This window comes from Schizophyllum commune, assembly GCF_000143185.2.
Source record: "Schizophyllum commune H4-8 unplaced genomic scaffold SCHCOscaffold_5, whole genome shotgun sequence".
In the NCBI taxonomy this organism is placed as follows: domain Eukaryota; kingdom Fungi; phylum Basidiomycota; class Agaricomycetes; order Agaricales; family Schizophyllaceae; genus Schizophyllum; species Schizophyllum commune.
The window spans coordinates 2,406,468-2,421,975 of record NW_026089542.1 but is presented as its reverse complement, the minus strand read 5'-3'; the positions used below and the strand labels follow the sequence as shown (position 1 = coordinate 2,421,975).

Genomic DNA, 15,508 nt, shown 5'->3' with positions numbered 1-15,508 from the left:
AAGTTGCCGAGTTGAAATTGGGTCCGAACCGGTTTTGCTTCCATCTCCGACGTCGGTGAAGTTGAACTTTGCTGTCCTCCCTCGACGCGGAGGCAATGGATATAGTCGAACTCGGTTGTGCGCTGAAAAACTATATTCCAGGACTACACGTCCTTTACCAAGAAGGCTCTAAATAAATGGTAGCAACTATAAAGCGAATCCAAAGCAATAATAGCGGCGAGCATGCAATTGCCATGCCACCGATAGATGCGTCCTATAAGTATGTACATATCCTAGCAATAGGATGTCCGACGTGAAGATATACATTGATAGATGAGAAAGACCTTATTGCAAACGTCACATCAAGCGGAACCAGGCCCAGGACCAGCTGCGGCATACGAAGTTATCTGGTCAAGAGGTGGGTGCATCGTCTCTTCAAGGAGTGTCAGCGGGTCAACCTTCGACTGTCAAGGAGCTGTGAGTACTGACCTCCCTTGAACCAGCACTTTCCCTTGCCAAGATGGAAACAAGCGGGCCCGTTCGGGCATACGTGCCCCCAGCAGCACTTATCGCCAAAGGGACACTGGACGCCTGCTAATACATTAAACAAGATGGTGTCTAGTATTTGAGCCTGCTTACCGTTTTTGAGCCAGTTGCAAGGCGCTTTTTTGGCGTTAGCCGCCAGGGACTCGAGCTGCTCCGGTGTCAGGACGTAGTCGTGGCCATACTTGCACACGCCAGGCTGCGAAACGAGCGTACATCAGCGGACTGTATCAGTGAACGATCTATTCCCACTTACCCCCTTCGTGCAGGTCATGAGGTAGTGCTCATTGCAAGGCGGTGGGTTCTGCTTGTGTAGAGGCTGCGAGATGAATGTCAGTCCTGTCCCTCGACGCCCGATATGAGTACAACACGTACCAAGCTCGCGTCAATGAGACGGCCCTGAGGATGCTTGGGAGGGGACTGGGGGCTTATGAGCCCGCCGTTGGATATGAGGCGCGACCCGCTCACGGCAAGCGGGCTCGGCCGCTTGATTACCAGCGACGCGTCCTCGGCGACCATTATGTCGGTCGTGAGCTTGGGCACAAGCAGGGCATCGTCTGCGTCCGTGTCATGCGCTCCCCGGAGCAGCGTAATCTTTCCCAGCAGCTGCTCCCGCTCTAGGTCCGAGATCAACGAGGCATAGCGCCCCAGGTCTCGCCCAGCTGCGTCAACATATGAGCCTGACGAGGTCACCGTGTATGGTTATAGGCACTCACCGCCGAAGAAGACACGCAGGGTATGCGGAAGGCATAAGAAGGTCTTGAGGAACTCTGACAGCAACGTCAGCAACAACCTTGATACTGCACCGTGACTACGCACCATTGATCCTCGGGACGCTCTCGCCGTCACTGGTCTCGATGACCGAAAAGCGAGGAGACGACTGGGAAAAGCCCTACATACATTCAGAATGTGGCGCAAGCATAGCCTGACGGTCGAGCTCACAAGGAAGAACCCATCCAGCTGCTCCGGCGAGCAGATGCCACGATCCAAGACCGTCTGCAAAAGGTTCCTTTTATTGACGTATAGGAAGGTCCAGAAGGAGAGGCGCGGGAAATAATGAATGTCCTGGCTCGACAAATTTTCGGCGATGCGTTTAGTGAGTTCCTGCGCGACTATACGGCCACCTTCCTGGCCGCGAGAAAGGAAAGACGGGGCGAATGTGTTCGTGTCGCCGTTTATGACGCAGAAGATGAGGGGGCATGCTTGGGGGGACTGATGATGGCGGCGTCAGCGCCGTGGCCACAAAACGGAAGCAAACTCCACGATCGGCGCTTACCTGGAATATGTGCTGGTTCGAGAGCTGACGGTGGAGGGTCGCGATCTGCACATTATGCGCCTTGGACTCGCGCTCCGCCGCCTCCAGCACTGTTCCGTGCGCCTGCTTCAGGAACGCGACCTCGAGCTCAAGCTCGGCGACGCGGCTATTGAGCTCGACGTTCTGTTTGTACGTGGTTCCCGAGAGCGCTGTGGGGGAGGTTCAGAACCAAGGTACGGTCGTCATGGTGGACGGAGTGGACGAACCCAATATGCGCGCAATCGCGGTGTCCCTATTATTCCCAAGGGGGATTAGACCCTTGAATTCACATGTCACGGAGATGAGTACTCACCACGCTCGGTGGGTAGCATGTATGGCGTCGCCGCTCATTAAACTGGCCATGACAAGGGAGGGGTGGTGGGGGTGGGAAGCAAGGTGCGGACAATGAGCTAGCGGCCGTGCGTCGACTTTAAAGAGGCTGACGTTACGCGTTCACAAATGAACTGCTTCTCCCGCTGCTAGTCCGGCAGGCCCGTGCATTCAAATGGAAAGCCCCGTAATTTAGTCCGTAACATCTCCAACCTTAGGCGCGGACAACAGAGTGTGAGCCGAACCAGAGCCCTGAGCTGTCTCTTAATCTCGCAGGCGGTGCCCTCGACCGATAGAACATCAAGCATTCTGTAGCCATCAGCTGCTTCATCTATGCGCGGCGATCCTGAGATCGTGGGCTGTCACCGCTGTGCTTCCAACTCTCACCGGCAACCTCAGGTGTGAATGGCCCACTCTGAGTCGAACAGGCCCTCAACGGGCCACCTGGGGTGTGCTGCCGAACAATGGCGGGCACTGGACGGTCGTCTGCGACCTCGAGGCGCCGTGAGAGCCATGCATGGAGACCGTCTTCCGCCGAACGCGTACAGCAACGTACAGGTGGCAACTTATTGGAAACAAGCGCATAACGTGTTAAAGTACATTGAACATTACCGTAACAGGCGTGATTACTTCTGGGCCTTGTGCATGTTGGCTGGGAGCACGCGTCATTCCATGTGTGCAGGGCGTCTGAGGGCGCTGCGTACCTCCTATAAACTTGCACGACCTCGTCTTGTAGAAATAGCAAGTGGGACCTCCAGGGCACACGTGTCCGTAGCAGCAGTCGTCGCCCCAGGGGCATTCCAGGTCTGGGCAGTAGGTTGAATGTCAATTACGGCGCCTTGCGTTATGGGCGGGGCGCGTACCTTTGTTGACGCTGGGGCATGGGCCCTTCTTCGCGTTTCGCCTGATCTCCTCCAGATCATCTGGCGTCAATTCGTAGTGATGACCGTACTTGCACTCATCGCCGAACTTGCACTCGGCCAGGTAGAACAAGGTGCACGGCGGGGGCTTGTCTGGAATCAATCAGTGGACGGTAAACACTCGGCGAGCACAGGGGGGACGCGCGCGCACTCTTCGAGAGGGGCTGCGGGAATGTGTCAGAGGGACCTTGAGGTGCATGCGCAGGTCTGGACTCACGACATTATGATTGAGCTTCTTCTTCTGGATAGTAGGATTCCATGTTGGAGAAGCGCTGCGGTCTGAATTGTGCTCCTCACGCTCAGGGGACGCGGTCCTGGGGATGGACCCTCGTCGCTGCTGCAGAAGAGCGGTGGAATAGCTCGCGCCTGCCGCCTTGACAGCAGCCACGGGACGATTGGTGGCAGTCTCAGGGGAGGGGGCGCGCGCCGCTGGCGTGCTCGCCGGCGTAGCGCCGTTCACTACGGCCGGGGTGCTAGCTTCATGTTCGGGGGTGGCGACCTTGACGGCAGCCGCTGGTAGATCCTCCGTCGGCTGCTGCGAGATCGACTTCCGCGAAGGGATAGTGATCTTCGACGGCCTGAACAATTCGGGAATGGTGTAGTCGGGGAGGTCAAGCTCGGTAATGCCTGCAGCCATGTCGGAATAGCCACGAAGGAGGACCAGCTTTTCCTTGAACCCAGCCGTGATGACCGAGCGCAGGGTATTAACATAGCCATTATCGTGGCAGCCTTGGAGGGAGCGCACTGTTCAGCCTCATGCGACATAGCGGATGCACGCTGCCTTACCTGCGAAATAGATCCTAACTGTATGCGGCATGCGTATTTCGTCTTCGAGAAGGACTGGAAGCGCTGATTAGCCTCACGAAGTCGACGGCGTGATCACGGGACTCACCTCTGATCTTAGCGTCAGCGGCTTCCTTGGTCTTACCAACATCCAGCATCATGAAGCGCTCAGCGGACTGGTTAAATCCGAGGACGAACTCATCGAACTTCGCCTTGACGGTACTGAGGCCCGCTCGGCCGAAGGTCTCAGTGAGCCCGCGCTTGTTGAAAAATATGTAAACCCAGACTTGGTACGTGCCAGAGCCCAGCGTAGCTTGAAGATGCTCGGTGATGGACTTGAGAAGGCGTTGGGCTGCCGCATGGCCGCCCTCTTGTCCTCTACTGATCAGCTCATTGACGAAGATCGCTCCATCTCCATCCAGGAGGACGAAGACACGACGCCCCTTCGATGGTATCAGTGAGATTCGTACAAATTGACATGCTTGTAGTGACGAACCTTGCCCTGGGACTCCTTGAGTTCCTCAAGCTCTCGTTCGGCCTGCTTAACCGACAGCTGTGCCTGCTCAGCCAAAAGTTGAGCCTCCTCCTTCTCTCGTCGCATGATCACTAGCTGCGCGTCCACAGCCTTATACGCATTCTTGTACAGATCGAACTCGCCCCGTAATTTCTCAATCTCATCGTCGCGGGTGACGACGGCTTTGTTCGACTTATCAAACTCATCTAGAACACGTGTTAGGTCAATCCTGACAGTAGTAGCGGCTGACGTACCTTTCAGAGCTGATATCAACTTCTCACTGCGAGGAGGTGAGCATAGGCGCCGGGATATGTGGCGCGGCGGCGCACAAGTTCTGGGACGAAGCCAGCGCTTCGAAGGATTGTGCGATATTCTCGGCCATTGTTAGTGTTTTGTGTGCGAGGTTGCGATTTCCGGGCGGTACTGGCGCTGTCGCTATGTCTTTAAGCAATAAGCCTCATGCAAGTTGGTATGCAAGGTGCAGTGACCCTCGAGTCTAGAGAAGGCACAGCACATGCACGTGAACATGTGCGGGCCTCGTTGAATGCAGAAGGCCACAGCCACATTCACAATAAGAAAGCGGACGATTCCCAGGTCTGGCTATGTGAGTATAAGCGATGCTACTGAGAAAACAGACCTTGCATTAGCGGGCTTCACGTCGAACGTTGGCCGAACAATGTGCTGCAATTGGTTCACCAAGAGTCAGACAAATATTTTCGCTTCCCTCTGGGTGGAGGGGAACACGACGTGTGGCGCACGCGGCGCAATACCGCAGTCGAGGGTCGTGGCAAACAGCAGGTCGGCATGAATTAGTTAGGTCAAGACCATGGCAGATGGCGGATGCCGAGGGCGCAAAGTGCATAGGATAGTCATTTGTGCTATTTCAACGAAGAGCTAGAAGTGACAGTGTGAGATCGCCTACCAGTCTCTGTCAGGGAGATGGAAGGAGGCAAAGAGCGGTGGACATGGAGACCGGGGACAGGCCGCACGACAGCAAATTCCCACGCCGGGTGACGCGGACCGGTGTGCCGAATGTTCAAGTCTCGTTTGGGCGTTGTTCGTTTCGTCGTCGTCGTCGCCGTTCCCTCCGTCGTTGTCGCCACTGTTGTCGCGTGCTAGACGCGTCAACTAACCGACTCTAGTCATGGCAGATCTCTACACCTCTCTCCAGGTCTCTCCTAGGAAGAAGCGTTGCCTATCCGACTCTTCCGACGACAACACGGCGACTCCCAAGAAACTCAGGATCTCGTACGTGTCGGCACATATCCCACATTGATCATTTGCTCACTCGAGCATCCCCGCAGCCCGCCTACACCACCCGCGACTCGGTCGCGTAAAGGCGGGAAGACTGAGGCGAAGCCGCTGCCCGACCACCTCTCGCGCCTCTATACCATCCAGAATAGCCTACTGCACGCGCTCTCCCATGCCCTAGCCACTTGCGCCGTTTCCCCCTCTTCGGACACCGGCGTTGTCCGCAACGTCTTGAATCACTTCTCGCTCAACACGTACACGGGCATGACCACCCGGTTCAATGTGGACGACCTCAAGCGGCTCTGCTGGCTATGGGAGTGGGATATGAAGAAGGCGCCGAAGGAAGACGACGAGGATGAGAATCCCTTCTTGGAGTCGTCTTCCCCCTCGGCCTCGCCCTCTAAGGCCAAGGACTGGACTCGAGGCGCGATGGGTATTGTCGTGAGCCCTGCCACTCACAGGGTGGATGGCAAACGCGTTCCCGCATATGGTGTAGGGATCGAAGTCGAGATGGACATCGACAAGGATATGGGTGGCGGAATGGCTGCGGTGGCGCGTTGGACGAGCGCCGCCGAAAGCAGGCGGAAGGAATTTCGCCAAAAGCTCGACCGCTGGGTCGAGGTAAGTTGCTTTACCAACCAGACATCCGATAGTTACTGACCTACCCTGATAGCTTCACGACGGCCAAGTCCCCATACCCAAGGTGCCCGTAGCGGATCTCCCTTCGCTGGACACCACCTCCAAGATGTCGAACCTCACTAAGTTACTGGCTTCAGCTTCGCCCAAGTCGGGCAAGTTCCCGCAGCCCGAGCCTCCTTCCTCCCCAACGTCACCTTCCAAGTCTCCCTCCAAACGAGCGATGCGCGACTTCGCTATACCTTTCCCTATTTCTCCGATGAAGACCCCGACTGCGAACCGCACGATGACTTTCCCCTCTATCTCACCTACTAAGTCCAAGAATACCATCACCTTCCCGAGCTCTCCTACGAAAGCCCGGAATACGATAACGTTCCCCAACTCACCCACGAAGGGCTCCTCTATGCCCCAAACCCCGCGACACCGACACCCTATTGGCGAAGACGCCATCCTCACGCCTGCGAGAACCCCTAGGTCCTCTGTGTCGTCTTTCGACGACGCGTTGGAACCGTCGAGACCGTCTACGCCTACGCGTCAGCGCGGTGCTGATGCATCGACGGTTCCGCAGACACCAACTACCGCACGCCGACAGGCACTTTACGACCGGATTCGTCAGAAATCCGTTACGAGCACACCTACGAAAACCCCGATGAAAGAAGTCCCAGGAAGCAAGATGTCGCGCGACCTCATGCTCAAGATGGGCCAGGAAGAGATGCGCCGACGCTGCCTCCTTGGTCGGCTTAGTGGCGTTGCGCAGAGCGTGTGGATGTGAGCTAACCTCTTTCCTTGTGAGACCGAGCGTACTGACCATATATAGGTTCTTCTCCACGCCTGCTGCGAGCAGCAGCAACGCGACGCCGACCGCGCGCAAGCGCCGGACGCGGCCGACCTCCGAAGTCGCGCAGGCGGTGATCAAGTCCTCCCCCGTGCCGATCTCCCTCGCCGAAGCGAATGAGTCGTTGGAGATGCTCACGAGCCTGTGCCCGTTCTTCCTGAAGCCGCTGAACATCGCGGGCGAGGAATGGCTCGAGATGCCCGCTACGGTGTCGTCGGGGAACAGCAGTACGCCCGCCGGGTTCGCCCCCGCTGCGGTCGACGCCAGTCCCTCGAAGCGTCCTCGGGTCCCGCCGAGTCCGGGGAAGGTCGACAGCGCGACGGAGCTTGTCACGCGCAGCCCGAAGAGGGTGAAGATGGAGACCGGCGGGCTGCGTGAGGTGCGCGAGATCATTCGTCGCGAGCTCGAACTTCAGGACTAGCTTCTTCCATATCGCGCATCGCATCGCCTCTTCATCGTTCATGTCCCGTTTTCATTCACCGTTTTGTCATCCTGTTCATCGATGTGCTTCCCATTTTCATATACTCATCTTCCTCCCTCGACATGATATACCTCACGATTTGTTTCTGACTGCGTCGCGATCTCTTTCTCCTTAACCTCGACTTGTCATTAACCATTCTCGTTTTGTATATCTACAAATACATGTGTGTTATGCCAGCATTGGCTGATAGTAGCTTTGAATTAGTATCCGTGCACCGTATAGATATCCTCAAGTCCCAAGGGTATCGACCGAACAACCAGTGCCCGAATCGAGGACTTACTCGTGCGTAGTTTCTGATAGCATGAGCTCGTCGCGCAAGATCTCGTTCCAGACATCGTTCATGTGGAACAGCACCGACAGGTGACTGCCATTCAGCGTGATGAGCGACGCGGCCTCGATCTTCTTCGCCAGCCATTCAGCGTGCTGGCATGGCACCCACTCGTCCGTGGCTGCGGCGACGATGATGACGCCGCACTTGGCTTGGGTGCCGCCGTCCGGAGCATACCCGCCCCACCCGCTGTGGTATATCGCGGACATGTCCCGGAAGCCGCGCCAGGTGCGGGCGACGCTGCGCGCGGCGTTCGCGGCGAGATCGCGCTCGAGCTGCCCGTCGCGCACCTCCTGTTTCTCGCACCAGCGCTCGAACACGCTGTGCTCGTCGCTCGCGAGCGCGGCATCGACGAGGTAGCTGCGCACGAGCGCCTCGCAACGGGGAGGGTCGCGCAGGCGCGGGGCGTATGTGAGCTGCGCGATGCGCGCGGGTATCCAGGGCAGCAGCCTGGAGGGTGGCCCGAAGAGGAGGTACTGCCCACGCGAAAGGTGCTGTGCGTACTCACGGTAGCCGTGCGGGGGCGCGAGAGGCGACACGAGGACGAGGCGCGCGATGGCGGCGCAGAGGGGGAACTCTGCCTCGGGCGCGCCGTACAGGATCTGCGCGGGGATGCTGCCGTGGCCATGGCCGCAGATGATGATGCGCAGATTGGGGGTGTCTGGGTGCAGGTGGGTGATGAGCGCGTGCATGTCGCGCGCGAGGGTGGCGGCATAGTCGGTGGCGCGCGGGACTGGTGAGGTATGGCCCCAACCGGGAAGGGAGGGCGCGACGAAGTGGGTATGGTGTTCAATGAGTGCTGCGGGCGCCTTTGAGGCATCTCCGACTGCAAAGGCGTCGTGGAGGAAGAGGACGACGGTGGAGGAGGATGTGTTACCGGCGTCGGCGTACGCGAGCGTCCTGCCGTCTGGGAGCGCGAGACGCTTGTCCTCGACGCGGAACATGGTGTGAGCGAAGGTGTTCAAGGTGAGAAGAGAAGCGCGCACAGGCTGATGCGACGCCTTTATTGCCAGCCAACCGGTCACCGGTGATCGACATCAAAGCTAAGGACGAGGCTCGGACGGTCTCATTGTGCTCCAATTAGCAGACACGCGCCGGCCTGATCCCGCCTACGTCACGAGGAGGCCAAGTCCGGGGCCCCGCGTACCTGCAGAACAGAGGTCAGCAAGCGTCGAAGCTCCCTCTAATTTTTTGCGGATACTCCGATGCTCGGGGCTTGGTATACGACGCGAGTGGCGTCCCGGAAATCTCCCCGCAGCATGTCGAACCAGTGCCATATTCAGCGCAGGCCGGACCTGGCCTAGGTAGCCTGACATGGGGGACTGTATTGGGAAGCCGCGACATGTGATGGCGTGCGACTGAGACCATCCTGGGATGCGAGAGAGCCTGCAGCTGACTGCGAACATCGAAACCAGCAAAACTGACACCGTCGTTCGGGACGAGGCACGCTTCGGAATCAATTCCTGATGACGACCCCGCCGGAAGCTCGCGGAAGCAAATCTCGAGAACAACGCGTGCAAATAGCCGCATACAGTAAGACAATGGCGGGCAATATACGAGGGACTCGCGATAAGGCAGATCCCTTGGCAGATGCATTCATCTTCCTCGTTGTTGAAACTCTTTCATGCTGCCGCTTGTCCTTGAGATGTGGATGTGGGATAAGTAGAAGTGCTATGCTCACGATAAATTAGAAGATGCAGGTTCACCACTTCGTCCTACACCAGCGACTGCCTTCCAATTCTCGTGTATCCGTCCGCCCGTCCCGCCCCTTCAACATCTTCTCATCAGCGTCCGCTGTGTTTTGTCCTCCAAAGTTCCATCCCCCACCACTGAGCATGCGCAATCTCCACAGCGCGATACCTAAGGCCGCCACATCAACCCCTCGGGAGACGGTTTCCGCGTTTGACGTGACGAGATACGCGTGCGAGGCCTTGCGCTGCTTTGAATCAACTTCGACAGGTGAGGCATCCGTGGGCGATCGAATGGTTCGCTCATGAGCGATGATTGCGGAGAGAAGTTCGTGTAGCTTTCGTCGGTGAGCAGGGTGAGGAAACAATGCTAGGGAGTGGTATAGCGGAATAAGATGCGGTGCGTGTGGCTCGACGCCTTCGAGAGTAGGCTCAATGGGAGCAACAGAATGCAAAGTAGAATGCGGTGGGGGTGGTCGCGGCGGTTTAGTCGTTACATCAGGTGCGCTTGGCGGCGAGGCAGACATGTCGCCTTCCGGTCGAGTACAAGTTGAAGGATTCCGATTGACGGGAGGGCACATGAGGACGGCGATGGCGTCCGTATGTGGTATCGTGTCCGACTCGCGGATGCAAGCAAGCTCTGCGCGTGTGAGGCGACGCACGATCGGCGACGTGCAGCCCTCTCGGCGTTTGGGATGCTCTCGCTCCAGCGCCAGTCGCAGCACTTCGAGTTCCTGGAGAACGCGCACGCGCAACAGGTGCAGCGTCTGCTCGAGCAGGACTGGGGATACCATCCCGCCGCCATGCATGATCTTTCCAGCAGTACCTGCATATCACTTTAGCCTCACGTTCCCCATCCACTAAGTGCTGGACGACATACCTCGTTGCGGTGCCTGAGCAAGCACCTCCGCCCAGCAAGTTATATACCCCGCCTTCCCGCGCCGCTTGCTCTCGAATTTGGGATGCTGCAGCCCGTCGGGGACAATGATCGCGCGGATGTGACTAGCGCGCGACGCAGGGAGCTTCATGGGGAGCAAGCGTATGAGGAAGTCCGAGGGCATGTATCGCCCCGTCACAGCGCATTTTCGGAGGGGGCTAGCCAGCATGCGTACTGAGAGCGTTCGTCAGTATACATAATATTTGGGCGACGCAAATACGCACAATACGGGCTTGCAAACCAGTCGCGCTCTTCGCGCGTCATCTCGCGCGGGGGATCCACGCTCGTGTCCCGTTTGATGTTCCTCCTCCTACTCAGCCTAGGTACCGGCGGCAGCCGCTTATGCCGCACGAAGTCGCTCTTGTGCGTGAAGGGGCTGTAGTCGGCGAGCATGGGCGAGACGGCATGGTGGGCGGGGTCGACGCTAAAGCGTGGGGGGAGGGGTTTGTAGAGAGATTTTGAGGTCTTCGTGAACTTGGCTTGGAGTGCGTCGCGCTCGGGGCTGAGGCTGGGTGGGTTTTTGCTCAGGCGCTTGATGAGGCGGGGGAGGAGGCGCATCAAAAAGCGTCGGAGGCTGATCGCGTCACGTTGTCGCTCCACCAAGTCGAACTGGCACGTGCGGCCCACAATGGCTGGTCCGACTCTGAGGCTCAGGCTGGTCGTAAGTTATGAGGCGTTCGATTCCTTTCTGGCGACATAGAACAGATAAGATACCATCAGAATAACACGACCTTTGAAGGAGAAGACGAACAGTCTCGGTCAGGTTTAATGAAGCCAGCGCTGCCTGTGCCGTACACGATACGAAGCCTTTGTGTAAGAGGGTTCCGATTCCAAGATGAACGGCACTCATGGTATACAACATACAATAAAATCCATATATGGAGCAAGAAAAACTAGTCTACACAGTCACCTCAACGTGCACCTTCGCCATACCATGGCGGGGTATACCCTCCTCCTTCCCTTCCGTAGAAAACACATCCTCAATTTTCCCCGACTTCAGCGCCTCCTCCCTCGCCTTTTTCTCAAATTCCTCCACCAGGACCACTTGACCGCCCATAAGCCGACTCTGCTCGGCAGCGAACACGGTAACGTGACTCTTCGTCACCTCCTTGATGTCGGTGCCCAGGACGCGCTGATCGCCTGTGCGCACGGCCTCGACGAAAGTGCGCGCGAGGCCGGTGTCGCCGCCGCCATGGCCTCCGCCTTCGGACTTGGGATGGACAGACCGTGTGCGCTTTTCGGTCTTGCGGAAATCGGTGACGGTGAACTGGGGAGGAATAATGAGCTAATCGTATGTTCCGTCGCGCTGGAGCATACCTTGGTCATGTCCCCGATGATCTCTCCGTGCGTGAAGTGCATGCGGAGCTGGCGGTCGCAAATTGCCTCCGTAAAGGCTACCATGGTGAACGACACGGTCGTGTCGTTGTCGAACATGATATTCACGACCTGGTTGTCGCAGACGTCGTTGGGCAGCTCGTATACGCAGCTGCCGTATGACGTGTTGTCAAGCGTCTCCTTGACGCCTTCGACCGTTGGCGTGCCATCTGTCAAGACCTCTACAGGCCAAGCTGTGTGGCCGCGCTTGATGGCATCGTAGTAAACTAGGGATTATCGTTAGCCATGAGTATTCTCCAGAATTTACAACAAGCAGACGTACTCTTCTTAGCGCTATAGGCGCAGTCCTTCTCAGCAGGGCAGCTGAGGCACTTCGTAGCGTCGCCCGCCGCAGGTGGCTTCTGTTCCCTCCTGAAGTGGTATAGCGAGCCGAAGGACGACACGCGAACAGGCTTTGCCGGAGCCATCCAGTGGCACAGAATGTCAATGTCGCTGCATTCGGTTAGCCGATTTGGCGGATGTCACCAACAACCACTTACTGGCAGCACTTCGTCAAGAGCGCGAAGGCGCATTCTGCCTCGCGACCCCAGTTCCCGCGCACATAGCTGTGTGCGAAGTGGAAGTAGCCCACCGGCTCGACTTGCACGATATTGACTAGCCGACCAAGCTCTCCCGAGCGAACGATCTTGGTGATTTCTTGACTGTACGGAGAATAGCGCATGACTACGGTGACGCGTCAGCGCTCCTTCAGGGTCCCCCATCAACGCGGAGCTATGCCACCCACCATGTCCCATCCCAAAGATGATATTCTGCCGCGCCACCGCATCCTCCATCCGCAAGCAGTCTCCGACCGTCGTGGCCATCGGCTTCTCGCACAGAATATTGTAGCCGAGCGCCGCAAATGCGCGTACCACCTTCTCATGCATGTGGTCCTGGACGGTGACCAGCACGGCGTCCGCGAGGCGCTTGCCCACGGTGCGAAGCGTCTCTTCCGAGGCGCGACGTAAGGCTTGCCAAGAGTCGAACACCAGCGTCGCGTCTATCGCGTGGCGAGCAGAGAATTCAGCGCGCGTCTTGGGGCGGGGCTCTGCGCAAGCGACCACCTTGGCGCGGCCAGGAGAAGCCAGAGCATACGCGGAGTAGGCCTGGAGGAGGCACGTCAGTTAGCAATCCGTGGCGCTCTCGCACTCAGATTTGTCGAATATCCGTGCAGACCAGGCGAGGAAGATGGAGCGATACTGATGCTGCATATGTGCAAGAGCCAGAAGGATGGGCTGTCTACTTACGTTGCCACGCTGGCCGCAGCCGATGACCGCGAGCGTAACCGGGACGTCCTTAGCAAGAGTCATGTCCTCAGGCGAGATGGGAGGAGGAGAAGAGTACGGCGTCTGGTGAGGCTTGAACAGTTTCCTCCGCATGACTCCCAATCGAGGCCTTCTCGTTGGCTGAGCGGCTCTGTCGGCGAGATAAGAGGCGGAATCGATTCCTCGATAGCACCCTCAAACTGGGTCGGCAACACAAGTGGGTGATGCTGATGGCGCGTGCAGAGGGCGATCACCCGGCCTGCGGCAGGCTATGAGGAGCGGAAAGCGTCGAGGGCACGCGGTCATCAGAGGGAGCACCAACCAACTTCAACTTGCCTCTTTCGGACATCGGGGCGAACCCCGACGCTGGACCCACAAACAGACCCCCTGCACGTGTCGCGGGTGGCTGACTGCAAAAAAAAAGAGCAGAAGTTTTCAATTCGTGATAGTGGTCTCTGTCACCTTGCTTGTAAGGTCTTTCCCGTGTCTTATTGACCCCATCAAAAATGACCCCATGTGCGTAGCACGTTCCGAAGACAACATCGGTAAACGTGCAGACACCTTCGTCCACAAGTCCTGTGCGGCACAACACGACGAGCTCTGCCAACGATAGCAGGATTCAGACTCACGCGCGAGGTGCAAGCAAGGTATGCATCCGGCGAAGCGGGGGCTTCCTCTAGTTACAGAATGACGGATCCATTACGAACCTATTCTCTGTTACTAGAGAGGGTATGTACGCAAGCAACAGAGCCGGCACATAAGGCTAAGAGTAAGAGCGAAAGGAAAGCAGTCGTCAAGCGTAGCGAGGTCATCATTGGCGAGGTCGTGACGAAGTACAGGCGCAACGGTACGACGGGTGTGAGTACGACGTGTAGCGGTAAGTACGACGCACGGACGCACACCCGTGAACGAAGAAGAATAAATATGAATACCGACATCGCAGGGCCAGGCGACAGCGGTAACCAGGTATCCTATGCGTATGCGGTGGGATAGAGACGTGCAGCATAGGTAAAAAGCAGAGTCAAAGTGGTGTAGCAAGCATGCGGATAGCGGACAGCAAGCCGGCATTGCAAGAACACCGGCTGGCAGAGTCTTTAGCACATGCGACGACGGTAGAATATTAGAGTATCTTTGATGTTGGGTACGTAGCCAGATTGCAGAACAGATTGCAGTGCAGGGCGGGTGCGATGATGGTGGGGGGCGAGGGCGTAGATGGATCCTCCACAGCGGGACGGTCTCCTCTCCGGGTACGGCCTTCCTCTATACTTTTGTCTAGCGTCTAGCGTGCCAGGCCAGCCACCATCTCGTCTCCGCCTAGAAGCCTCCAAGGCAGTCCTCGGTCGGTGATATACTGAAGCTCGACATGGAGCTACAGAGCGCTTCTGACGACCGATTCGACTTTTTCCTGCGAGGCACCGCGCGGCGTTGTGACGGTGAGTAGGAGACCACAGTCTCGTTATCGTCGTCGTACTCGCCATCTTCCTCCTCTTCGCCATACATGCTACTGCGGCGCATTGGGCGCGCTTGCGGCGATTCCCGACGAACGCGGCGCGGGCGCGACGGACGTGCTGGGATCGGCTGCGGCTCGGTGTGCTCGACAGCGTGCTTGGGAGCGTGTGGGAGGAATGCGAGTGCTGAGGGCAGGAGGTCGATGGTGGACGTAGACGCGCTATACACGCCCACCGGCTGCGGCTGGGACTCTGGAGGGGGGCTCATGAAGCCGTCGCTCTCGTCGGACTCGGAGGAGAAGTCGGGGACGAGAGGGGGGAGCGAGGGATAGGATGGGCAGGCGGGGGACGCCGGGGCCGCGCTCGCCGGGGCCAGCGCTCGGGGGTGCACTTCCCCGGAGTCCAGTCGTTCCCGCGACGATCGGGAGCGGCGGGTGGGGGAGCACGGCGCGGGCTCGTCATCCGTGTAGGTGCGCCCACCGCGCTCGGGGAGAGCACACGTGTTGGGGCATACAACGATCGGCGAGCGGTCGTAGTCGCAGGATGGCAGAGCGGAGAAGGTGCGCGTGAGCCGCGGGGAGGGCGGGAAGTGGACGCCCCGGGCGGCGGCGGTGACGCAGGACGCGGAGGGTTTGAGGATAGGGCGAGGAGACATTGCGGGAGGTTTTTACGGGTGAGGCGATTGCAATCGGTGCTGGGTGTGGTTGTAGGACAGAGAGTCTGGACGCGATGGGCAGCGAAGAGACGCCCTACAGGACTGCGTGCGGCAGCGCAACGTGTTAGCAGTCGATATCTGGCATGGCGGGGGACAAGTGGTGGCCGGGTTATGAAAACTAAAAAGCGCCGGTCGATGGGGGTTCGGGTCAAAGAGGTTGTTACCGGTCACGCCTCGGTGGCTACCG

The 15,508-nt window shown here is 58.1% G+C and overlaps 7 protein-coding genes across 7 annotated transcripts; 1 reads left to right on the top strand and 6 right to left on the bottom strand.

Annotated features, from left to right (window-relative positions):
• Positions 1–85: 85 nt before the first annotated feature.
• On the bottom strand, positions 86–2,247 carry SCHCODRAFT_02623455 (uncharacterized protein). The gene is made up of 11 exons (XM_003036741.2): positions 2,130–2,247; positions 2,044–2,069; positions 1,799–1,986; positions 1,465–1,734; positions 1,342–1,414; positions 1,239–1,292; positions 898–1,184; positions 779–841; positions 619–721; positions 469–570; positions 86–412 (listed from the first exon to the last, which is right to left on the bottom strand). Exons 1-11 carry the CDS (start codon positions 2,177–2,179, stop codon positions 342–344), a joined length of 1,287 nt encoding a protein of 428 aa, XP_003036787.1. The 5' UTR covers positions 2,180–2,247; the 3' UTR covers positions 86–341.
• Positions 2,248–2,653: 406 nt separating this feature from the next.
• Positions 2,654–4,810, bottom strand: SCHCODRAFT_02623454 (uncharacterized protein). Its single transcript, XM_003036740.3, has 10 exons — positions 4,693–4,810; positions 4,618–4,643; positions 4,346–4,569; positions 3,959–4,292; positions 3,853–3,906; positions 3,284–3,795; positions 3,218–3,230; positions 3,010–3,159; positions 2,851–2,952; positions 2,654–2,798 (listed from the first exon to the last, which is right to left on the bottom strand). The coding sequence occupies exons 1-10, from the start codon at positions 4,743–4,745 to the stop codon at positions 2,773–2,775; spliced, it is 1,494 nt and encodes a 497-aa protein (XP_003036786.1). The 5' UTR covers positions 4,746–4,810; the 3' UTR covers positions 2,654–2,772.
• A 697-nt stretch (positions 4,811–5,507) lies between these two features.
• SCHCODRAFT_02700578 (uncharacterized protein) lies at positions 5,508–7,506 on the top strand (the record flags this gene model as incomplete). Its single annotated transcript, XM_003038102.2, has 4 exons — positions 5,508–5,611; positions 5,668–6,235; positions 6,288–7,018; positions 7,068–7,506. The coding sequence occupies 4 exons, from the start codon at positions 5,508–5,510 to the stop codon at positions 7,504–7,506; spliced, it is 1,842 nt and encodes a 613-aa protein (XP_003038148.2).
• Positions 7,507–7,670: 164 nt separating this feature from the next.
• SCHCODRAFT_02623449 (alpha/beta-hydrolase) lies at positions 7,671–9,040 on the bottom strand. Its single transcript, XM_050345178.1, has one exon. The coding sequence runs from the start codon at positions 8,836–8,838 to the stop codon at positions 7,843–7,845; it is 996 nt and encodes a 331-aa protein (XP_050200649.1). The 5' UTR covers positions 8,839–9,040; the 3' UTR covers positions 7,671–7,842.
• A 556-nt stretch (positions 9,041–9,596) lies between these two features.
• Positions 9,597–11,077, bottom strand: SCHCODRAFT_02667076 (uncharacterized protein; the record flags this gene model as incomplete). The annotated part of the gene is made up of 3 exons (XM_003036739.2): positions 9,597–10,408; positions 10,463–10,693; positions 10,744–11,077. The coding sequence occupies 3 exons, from the start codon at positions 11,075–11,077 to the stop codon at positions 9,597–9,599; spliced, it is 1,377 nt and encodes a 458-aa protein (XP_003036785.2).
• A 220-nt stretch (positions 11,078–11,297) lies between these two features.
• Positions 11,298–13,474, bottom strand: SCHCODRAFT_02623446 (NAD(P)-binding protein). Its single transcript, XM_003036738.2, has 6 exons — positions 13,141–13,474; positions 12,639–12,999; positions 12,394–12,577; positions 12,177–12,346; positions 11,837–12,120; positions 11,298–11,786 (listed from the first exon to the last, which is right to left on the bottom strand). Exons 1-6 carry the CDS (start codon positions 13,270–13,272, stop codon positions 11,418–11,420), a joined length of 1,500 nt encoding a protein of 499 aa, XP_003036784.2. The 5' UTR covers positions 13,273–13,474; the 3' UTR covers positions 11,298–11,417.
• Positions 13,475–13,795: 321 nt separating this feature from the next.
• SCHCODRAFT_02623441 (uncharacterized protein) lies at positions 13,796–15,487 on the bottom strand. Its single transcript, XM_003036737.2, has one exon. The coding sequence runs from the start codon at positions 15,259–15,261 to the stop codon at positions 14,473–14,475; it is 789 nt and encodes a 262-aa protein (XP_003036783.1). The 5' UTR covers positions 15,262–15,487; the 3' UTR covers positions 13,796–14,472.
• Positions 15,488–15,508: the final 21 nt, after the last annotated feature.

What these genes read in the sequence shown, in the direction of transcription:
- SCHCODRAFT_02623441 (XM_003036737.2), bottom strand. Translation starts at nt 15,261, where the DNA reads ATGTCTCCTCGCCCTATCCTCAAACCCTCCGCGTCCTGCGTCACCGCC.
- SCHCODRAFT_02623454 (XM_003036740.3), bottom strand. Translation starts at nt 4,745, where the DNA reads ATGGCCGAGAATATCGCACAATCCTTCGAAGCGCTGGCTTCGTCCCAG. An exon ending in CTGGCTTCGTCCCAGAACTT is followed by an intron (nt 4,644 to 4,692) that starts GTGCGCCGCCGC and finishes ACCTCCTCGCAG; the next exon opens with TGAGAAGTTGATATCAGCTC. An exon ending in CGCTGACGCTAAGATCAGAG is followed by an intron (nt 3,907 to 3,958) that starts GTGAGTCCCGTG and finishes CAGCGCTTCCAG; the next exon opens with TCCTTCTCGAAGACGAAATA.
- SCHCODRAFT_02623455 (XM_003036741.2), bottom strand. Translation starts at nt 2,179, where the DNA reads ATGGCCAGTTTAATGAGCGGCGACGCCATACATGCTACCCACCGAGCG. An exon ending in TCATGACCTGCACGAAGGGG is followed by an intron (nt 722 to 778) that starts GTAAGTGGGAAT and finishes CTCGTTTCGCAG; the next exon opens with CCTGGCGTGTGCAAGTATGG. An exon ending in AAAGTGCTGGTTCAAGGGAG is followed by an intron (nt 413 to 468) that starts GTCAGTACTCAC and finishes CACTCCTTGAAG; the next exon opens with AGACGATGCACCCACCTCTT.
- SCHCODRAFT_02623449 (XM_050345178.1), bottom strand. Translation starts at nt 8,838, where the DNA reads ATGTTCCGCGTCGAGGACAAGCGTCTCGCGCTCCCAGACGGCAGGACG.
- SCHCODRAFT_02623446 (XM_003036738.2), bottom strand. Translation starts at nt 13,272, where the DNA reads ATGCGGAGGAAACTGTTCAAGCCTCACCAGACGCCGTACTCTTCTCCT. An exon ending in GCTGCGGCCAGCGTGGCAAC is followed by an intron (nt 13,000 to 13,140) that starts GTAAGTAGACAG and finishes TGCCTCCTCCAG; the next exon opens with GCCTACTCCGCGTATGCTCT. An exon ending in CGCCTATAGCGCTAAGAAGA is followed by an intron (nt 12,121 to 12,176) that starts GTACGTCTGCTT and finishes GATAATCCCTAG; the next exon opens with TTTACTACGATGCCATCAAG.